The sequence below is a fragment of the Eurypyga helias genome, unplaced genomic scaffold (assembly GCF_000690775.1).
Source record: "Eurypyga helias isolate BGI_N326 unplaced genomic scaffold, ASM69077v1 scaffold36740, whole genome shotgun sequence".
In the NCBI taxonomy this organism is placed as follows: Eukaryota; Metazoa; Chordata; class Aves; order Eurypygiformes; family Eurypygidae; genus Eurypyga; species Eurypyga helias.
Window position 1 is genome coordinate 3331 of NW_010228260.1, and position 8513 is coordinate 11843.

Below are 8513 nucleotides of genomic sequence, written 5' to 3' on the forward strand. Positions count from 1 at the left end.
TGGGCTTCTAGAATTTAGTTGTTAACAAAATTAGACTACTCGATACATAATGTTTTCAAAAATTCTTTATTTTAAGAATAGTTCACTGTGCATATGAAGGATCAGCTACCACATATTCCAAAAACCTGCATTATCAAGTCAAACTGTGAGGTTCAACTATATCTTTATTGAAAGACTTATTAAGCAAAGTATTCAGCAACTGCTTCAAAAATAGGAGATTAGGAACAGAAAGTGGTTTTAATTAAAAAAGATATTTTTATATAATGTAGATTTTCAGGCTACTGGTAAGTTAGCATGACACTCAATGGGGGGAGGAAGCAGCTTGACACTCATGCCAGCTTATCTTCACTATCTATACAGTATCTAACTTCAAAAACATCAGCTGTGCCAGGCCTTTCTTTTCCATGATGTGCATCTGTCTATACCAACTAAATTAGAGACCACCAACTTCTCTCACACACCATACCAAACAATAAGCCAGTTTAACAGTTCAGAGCATGATTTAGAAATACAAAATACGTATTCCTGCCCAGAACACAGAAGTTTTAGCCTACTTTTCAAAGTAATTTAAAACTATTAAGACATTTATAAATAAATTGAGGCCAAGATATTTAATACACTAGCTCTATAGCACTTGTTTTGAAAGCCAAGATTTTGTTTAACTAATGAATCTGCTTTGAACTGCATAATCCATAAAGGGTTTAGTGAAACCTGCATTTTTATTACTGTTCTCACACATCTGATTAGATGTTTCACACATCTAATAATAAATGACACATCATACCTGAACAGTGACTATGGCAAAGGCATTCCTCCATTATTATGGAAGAAATAAGGTACATCAAAAGTCTTAATGACAAGTAACACACATTTTCAAATTTTGTGTATGAAAATTAATGTATATTAAGAGTACAAAAATTTACATTGTAAGGTTCTTAAGTATTTTTTTTAAAGATACAGCAAGATACTCAGAGTCAGGAGATAAGACATCAGTCAATCTAAATATTTCCACAAGTGCAAAATCTGGCTCACAGGATCTTACATTAGTAAGAAAACACGGAAAAATATGCTTTGAAATTCCATTGCTCTGTATTCTAGCCTCTGCTTTTCTTTAAAATAACCTGCAAAAAGAAAAAAAACATTTATCACTGCTTTTATCACTACAATCCAGGCAACAGTAAGATCTAAAATGCCAGGCTACTCAGACCAAAGGTTCACTTAGCCAAACAATCAGTTTCCAGGATTAGAGTCATCAAGGATAAAAGTCTAGGAGAAAGGTTAGAAATAAAGCAAAAGCATACAGAAATATACCATATCAAAGTTGGGTTGGTTTGGGGTTTGGTTGTTTTGTTTTGTTTTTAAATAAGAACATTTGTAACCAAGAATTCTGGGTAAAATAAAGGGCTCTTTTAAAAAAAATGAACACTGAGAAATGGCAATAGCTCTATCAAGCCCTTACAGATTCCTTGAAGCTCTTACCCTGTTAGACCTAGGGGGAGGAAAAAAAAGTGCAATTATACAGCTACTATGCTCAATTGTTGCTTGTAATGCTTTATTTCTTTCTGTATCAACAGTGCCCAGACCCTTGGAAGGACATTTTTTGGTTTGGAGTTTAAGTTGAAAAATAAACTTCAAAGCCCAAGCGGGACCATTTAAGTGTTAACATTATTAAAATACAGGCAGTTTTTCCTTTCTTCTCATCTTAAAAAAAAAATAAATGGAGCACAAAAATGTTCAAATAATGTTAAGATTACAGTTAAAAAGAAATTATAAATGCGTAAGATTCCAACTGTAACATTAACTTGGCTACCTACGCATCCTGTATATATTTCTTTCACTATAGTAATAGAAAGTATCAAACTAAGCATTTCACCAGAGGAAAAGAAAAATACTGAAGATAAAGAGAAGCCACAGGACCCAAATATCAGATAACACTGTTTTGTTCTCCCAATTTGCCCAGCAGTAGTAGGTGGCTGAAAAGAAAACAAATTAAGAGACTGATTTCCTTCATAAAACCTAGGTAAAGCAGACATATCCTAGAGTGAAATGAGCTACATAATACTAAAGGATTTCAGTCATGCTTCGACACTACCCTAATTCTTTCTAGAGAGAGAAAGCTGCGTTAACACCTTCCTATTTCCCTCCTTTTGCATGTACACAAAACGTACCATGCTCTGTAATGCAGAGGGTTCCTCCTTCACATATATTTATAGAATCATTTTTGCTATGCTCAACTACCCATATGGAAATCCATAGTTCTTCCCTTGCTGAACACAACGCTACATATACTATGTGTTTGTTCAAGTAATATCCACACAATGCTGAGAGAATCCGCTTAAAATGTCTTTCAAACTAATCAGGTAAGAACTGGAAGTGTTAAGTAAAGACATCTGAACCTCTCTGAACTATCTCTCACTTGTTCCATAAAGCTTCATTTATGTCACTGGTGTTAAGACAGCACACTTCCTTTACACAGCATCAGCTGAAATAAAGATCCTCCAAATTTGGGATTTGCTCCTGCCCCCTGAGCTTTAAGCCCATGGATGCTTGCTGGTAGATTACTGTGTAGACTTAACCACATCCTGAAACCATGAATTTAAACAGGGAATAATCAGGTAAAAATAGGGCTGTATTTAATAGGGCAAGGAGAGTTAATTTGATGTCTTGGTGACAGGGTATTACGCCACTGATGTATTAAAGAATGTTTCTGCAGGTGTTGGATTATAAATAACACCCTATCAACACTAACAGAAAACCTGAGTATATGCTGCCATGATACATTTCACATTAAACAAAAGAAAAATATTAAATATGCTTTATTACCTTTGCTGCAGCTATAACATGCTCAGGTTTAATTATTTTACTTTTGTTTTCAAAAGCATTTGTCCTGGCTTCTTCTGCTAGCCGATGGAGAAACAGTAAGAAGCTTAAATGCACCTTTAAAAGAGGAAGAAAACAAAAATCAAGAAGGATTCAAGTTTGGTTTTTTTCAGAGGTTCATTGTCCAAGACAGAGGATTCATACATTATACACAGGCTGCTTCCAAATCGCTGAAAGGTGTTCTCACGAAAATAAAGTACCACCCAGTGCAAGTCTTAATAAATGCCCAAGACATTCCTTACTGCAAGACTCTTGTAAATATAGTTTAAATTTAGTACACTTACATTGTAAAAGTGCTCTAGAAACGATAATACAAGCAACAACCAATCTAACAGAAATCAAGACTGATTTTTATTAGCACATTTTTACAATAAACTGTAAAAATAAACATCAGAAAATAAGAAGGAGCCTTTTTGCTTACTAGTAAATAGTCAGCTTTCAGAGACTAGAATGGCCAGACTTCTAATGAACAGCAAACACATCCCTGCCTTATCACCAAACGGACCACAAACAAGTTCAAGGACTTCTGCCCCTTTCCAGTACAAAGGAGCATTGACATTAATTTCTCCAGAACAAGAAATTCTCCACTGTCAGAAGTTCCATCCATTTTTTCCCAGCTCATCACACTTACTTAACCTTTCTACATAAAAAGAACTGGTAGGGCAGTATTCTGTTCAATAGAGAATGCAGCTCCGCTAGTTACAGAAGCAGCAAAAGTTTCGGCAGCCAAGGAACTGCTCTAACTTGCACCAAAAATTGCCAGCCAAAAGCACCCCTGAGTAATGAGGGACCTATAATACAGACCTCTAGCACTATACAGACATCACGTGAAGCATTTTAATAGTCCAACTTGAAAACCGGTAATTGCACCTTTTAGAAATTAAACTTTCAACAAATTTTGCTATGTAAAGTGTACAAAAAATACTTTTAATCCCAAGAGCTCAGAAAAATATTACTGAAATATGAGAATTTTATCTATATGAATTAGGCAATATACTTATTCTGCCATACCTGATCTGCAAAGCCTAGGAAGATGTCACAAGGAAAGTTACAAGCTAGTTTCTAAGAAATACTTTGGCAGTGGGTTTGCAGCACAAATAACATGTTAAAGGACAGATATTTCAGTGTTCATATGACAAGAAATTTAGGTGTTTGTTTGGGTTTTTTCCCCCCAATCTCCTTTACTAAACGAAGCCAGTGTGCAACACATAAATTGACATATTTGGCAGTGGGTTTGAAAGCATCTACTACACAAAAAGCAGATGTTCTTGCAGGTTTATTTAGCAAAATATCCAAACTGGTTTTAAACTAGCCTTTAGTGACAGAAATAATCTCCGAAAGAATCAAGCAGCAGCACTAAAATAGTGTTCAACATCAGAGCTCTCATTATTAGACTTATCAGCATGGAGGTTAGATTTCTGGAAACAACCTGGGGGAGAAGAGGGAGACGGAACAAAACTTTCCATACTTGCAAGACCTCCTGCTGAGACACCTAAAGGCCAAAGTGTTAACTTTAAAACTGCCTTAAAAAAAGGCATCTTCTCTCGGAAACACTGCACCTTCACTTTGCTGTTTTCAAAGTGAATTACGTGCACGTTGAGAAGCTTCCCCTGACCTCATATACATTTAAATCTAGTCACATAACTAAAATCATAACATTCCACAATGGAGCACACGTCAATAAATATTCCAGATTACTCAAGGCAATTGAGAAAGGCTAGTGAAAGGCAGATTGACAGTTACTGACAAGTAACTGAGTGATACCACATCTGTTTAAAGACATTGTTTTACTATCTACCAGATTACTGTCCCTCTGCATAAAATTAAAAAGCAGTTTTGAACGACTTGTGATAAACCACCTTACCCAACAGAACACTTACTTTCCATACAAGGGTGGTACAGTTTTAAGAATGTATGTCAAAACTCATCACAACACTGCTTGAAGAGCAACTTCCACACACCTGTTCAACGGGACTAATAAATAGCAGACACCAGCTCCGTCATTTTGCTTTGCTGCCGTAACTGAAGAGCAATTTACTAGGCTGATATTTTGCCTTCAGTGTACACCTATTCATCATTTTATACACATAACGAAGAACAAAGCAGTCATGCAATGCAATACTTTAAGCTTACTCTGCAATGTAAATACAAACCTGCCTTTCCAGCACAGAAGCAGCAGCTGAGTTCCTGCTTGTCTTTTATAATTTCAAGCTAGATCAAAGTTCGCAGCTTTTTCTTCTCAGATCATTGTGGGGGGCAATATCTGAACTTCTGTGCTAAAATCTTTACCTCTTATTTTCAAAAAGGTAAATATTTGCATTCTGATAGCACTGGAAAAACCTTAAAATGCTATTTCCTACCTCTTCACTCGTAGATTTTATAAAAACACCCAGCTTCTTGAGAAAGTTCGTGCACAGCATAGCTAAAAAATTCCATCAAAGATGTTAATGCTTAGGAAATAGGTTCTGACAAAGCTTCAAATTTCAAAAAGAGGCTTGATCAAAAGAATCTGAAAATTGAGGAAGAAACTCCATTCCTGTGTTTAAAAAAAATTGTCTGCATTTTATGTATTTCAAATTTGTTAGAAAGGATCATGTAAGGCAACACTGGTTTATTGAGGAAAAAATCACCGCTGAAGAGTCAGTGTGCTGGTTTTAGTTGGGAGAGAGTTAATTCTCCTCACAGTAGCTAGCATGAGGCTATGTTTTGGTTGTGCTGAGAATAACATTAATAACATACTAATGTTTTTAGTTGTTGCTAAGGAATGTTTATATCAAGTCAAAGACTTCCATTTCTCACACTGCACCTGTGTCCCCGGCTTCTTCTCTACAAGAAGATGTGAGGGTTCTCAGCCAGGACAGCTGACCCAAACTGGCCAAAAGGACATTTCTTTACATAAAATGTCATGCTCAGTATGTAAGTTGAGGGGTGGGACAGGAGTCTCTCTCTCCCGGGCTTGGTCTGGTTCTCAGGCTCTGGCTCTCGCACCTCGGGGACTTCCTGGGCATCAGTTGGGGGGTGGTGAGAAACTGTATAATTTGTTTTCTTCCCTATTATTTTCATTACATATTATTAGTATTAATATTAGTATTATTAGTAGTATTATTCACATTGCTAGTATTATTAGTATCATTATTTTATTTATTTCCAATTCTTAAACTGTTCTCAGCCCACAGGTTTCTTTGTCTTTTCCTGATTCTCCTTCCCATCCCACTGGGTGAAAGGGGAGGTGAGCAAGCTGCTGTGTGGTGCTTGACTGCTGGCTGGGGTTAAATCATGACAGTCAGGAAAAAGAAAAGAACCTGATTATGTCATGAGCCAGGTCAGCAGACCTCTTCACTGGACTGGCTAAGTACCACAGTAGATTCAAACATAAACCATGTATCATCGAGGAAGATAAGCACAGCAACCAACTAGCCAAGTCTCATATTTCCTCGCAGAAGACACAAGCACTCCACTCAAAATGCGTATGATTTCATCTTGTCAAGAAAGCTACTAGGTAAATTTCTAAAGTATGCAATTAAATCACTCTTACAAGGTTTGTAGGTAATAAGAGACACTAAAAACACATTGCCAGAACTTGTTAATTGTCTCTACAGGACTAACACCACCACCACAGCTTTTTTTTTTTTTTAATAAATCAACAAAGTTAGAATTTTACTTATGTATTCATAGAAATAAAGAGCTAGAAAGCTGTTAGCCACATGTCTAGTTGAAGAACATCATGGACAATCACCCCTGTGCATGCCTGTTCAAAGGTAAAAGAAAAAATCCAAGCCTCCTAACATTAAGGGCCATTTTAAATTTGACATCACCAGAAGAGATAATTTAATCCTCCACCACACTACTAAAGTTCATTCTCATCTCATCCTTTGTGTTGGAATTAATATTTGCATAGTCATATTAGAAGTTGAACCAGCTTGTTATAGTTCATTAGTCAATTCAGATCACTGTTTTTTGCAGCCACAGAACACTAGTGCCAGAACAAGGAAGATGAGGGACACAATGCCAAGATTTGGAGGGACATCCCACCTACCCTTTTCCAGACAGCTATACGACCTGAAGCCAAATTAACATGACCATGAAAACACAGACCAACTGTTACTAACAACCACAAAATTTTTTATTAGTGATTGTGTAAGTTTGATTAATTGACTACTGCATTCCACTTAATAAGCTCCAAGTGAGTCCGAGTATAAGCAGCAAAGTGCCAAGTCCCTAGTCCATAAAATAGTCCAAAGGCAGCAAAAGCAGTAGGAAGAGATCAATATTTTTATTAAACCAAATAGAAAAATCCGTACTGTTTACATTCAAATGTGAATCTTCTCATGTAATTACCATATTCATTCATATTAATATCTTTTTTAAAAATCTTGTGTATTTACATTTAGCTTCATACATCCAGATACAACCCTTCAAGATACTGCAAGACACCTTTTATACGCATATGAAACATAATCTTACAATTCAAGTCAGGGTCCACACTTATGGTACGCATTAATGCTCTGTGACTCATGCATTTGAAAACAAGCGGGCATGTCAGTTGAGCAAGTTAAGCCACTTAAAATATTTTTTTAAAGCACAGATACTCTTTTTTTTTTCTCAATATGGCAGCTATGACAAGCTCTCGAGGTCAGGTTTCCTCACCGTATCCAGATAATTTCTCAGTGATACAAACCCTTTCTGTGCCACAAATCCCTTATTGCAGGTCAGAAGGAATCCAGCTTTGTTGGCCTGAGTTTTCTGAAACTTGTTGTATATGGCTGTTATCACTACACCATTCTGGCAGGTGTTTTAAAACCACAAACAGGATCCCAACACCTTATTCTCCTCATTAGATTACTAACAAGACTTGCTATTCCTTAGTTTTGGAGAGAGGTTACTTAGATGGCCTTCTACAAAAATATGACCGTCCAAGATGCCTTAACAGCTTAGCAACTCAATAATTACAACTCAGTGGGATTCTGTTTACCCAATCAACAAACATCTGCACATTACAGCCACATAATTCAAATTCCTGTTTCTCAATCCATCTACATCAAACACTTTGAACGGCGGTGTGTACATGCAGAGATACAATTATTTATGCATCAGCCTGTCCCTGAATCCCCAAACTGGCAGAAAGCTACAATATAGTAGCCACCAGCAAAGCCGAAAGCTGCAATCACTGCTTATTAGTATTTTATTAGACGAACAGATCATCTACCTCCCCACAAACTTTGCCTCCCGTAGGTCACTGCACAAACACTATTAGGAGTAGTAACTTGACAACCCATTACACCCAGCAACTCCGCCCTGCCCCCGAGCGCACAACCCATCGGTCCCACTCTTTCAAGAGATAAAGCATTTAGAGACTAAAGGTCCCTCTTTAGGGACGTCTGCCCCAAGGCAGTCAGAAGAGCGGCAGCTGCCCGCCACGGCCAAAAGCACAACCGCTCCCGGCCCTGCGCTACGACCTCAGGCTCCCCGGGACGGGGGGGTACTCGTGGACCTGGAGATTCAGCCCCTAGAGCTCACCGCGCTGCCCGAGCGGCTGGGGACTGCGGCTGGCTGCTTGGGGCAGGCGATGCCCCCGGCCTTTGCCCGGAACCGGCAGGCTGGAGGCTGCCGGAGCCAGCGCTGAGGGGCGGAGC

The 8513-nt window shown here is 37.9% G+C and overlaps 1 protein-coding gene across 1 annotated transcript; it reads right to left on the reverse strand.

Moving 5' to 3' along the window:
- Positions 1-1094: 1094 nt before the first annotated feature.
- On the reverse strand, positions 1095-3487 carry CENPW (centromere protein W). The gene is made up of 3 exons (XM_010158880.1): positions 3377-3487; positions 2824-2937; positions 1095-1121 (listed from the first exon to the last, which is right to left on the reverse strand). Exons 1-3 carry the CDS (start codon positions 3485-3487, stop codon positions 1095-1097), a joined length of 252 nt encoding a protein of 83 aa, XP_010157182.1.
- Between the last annotated feature and the right edge of the window lie 5026 nt (positions 3488-8513).

What these genes read in the sequence shown, in the direction of transcription:
- CENPW (XM_010158880.1), bottom strand. Translation starts at nt 3,487, where the DNA reads ATGGATGGAACTTCTGACAGTGGAGAATTTCTTGTTCTGGAGAAATTA. An exon ending in ACTTGTTTGTGGTCCGTTTG is followed by an intron (nt 2,938 to 3,376) that starts GTGATAAGGCAG and finishes CCTCTTTTAAAG; the next exon opens with GTGCATTTAAGCTTCTTACT. An exon ending in ATGTTATAGCTGCAGCAAAG is followed by an intron (nt 1,122 to 2,823) that starts GTAATAAAGCAT and finishes TTCTTTTTGCAG; the next exon opens with GTTATTTTAAAGAAAAGCAG.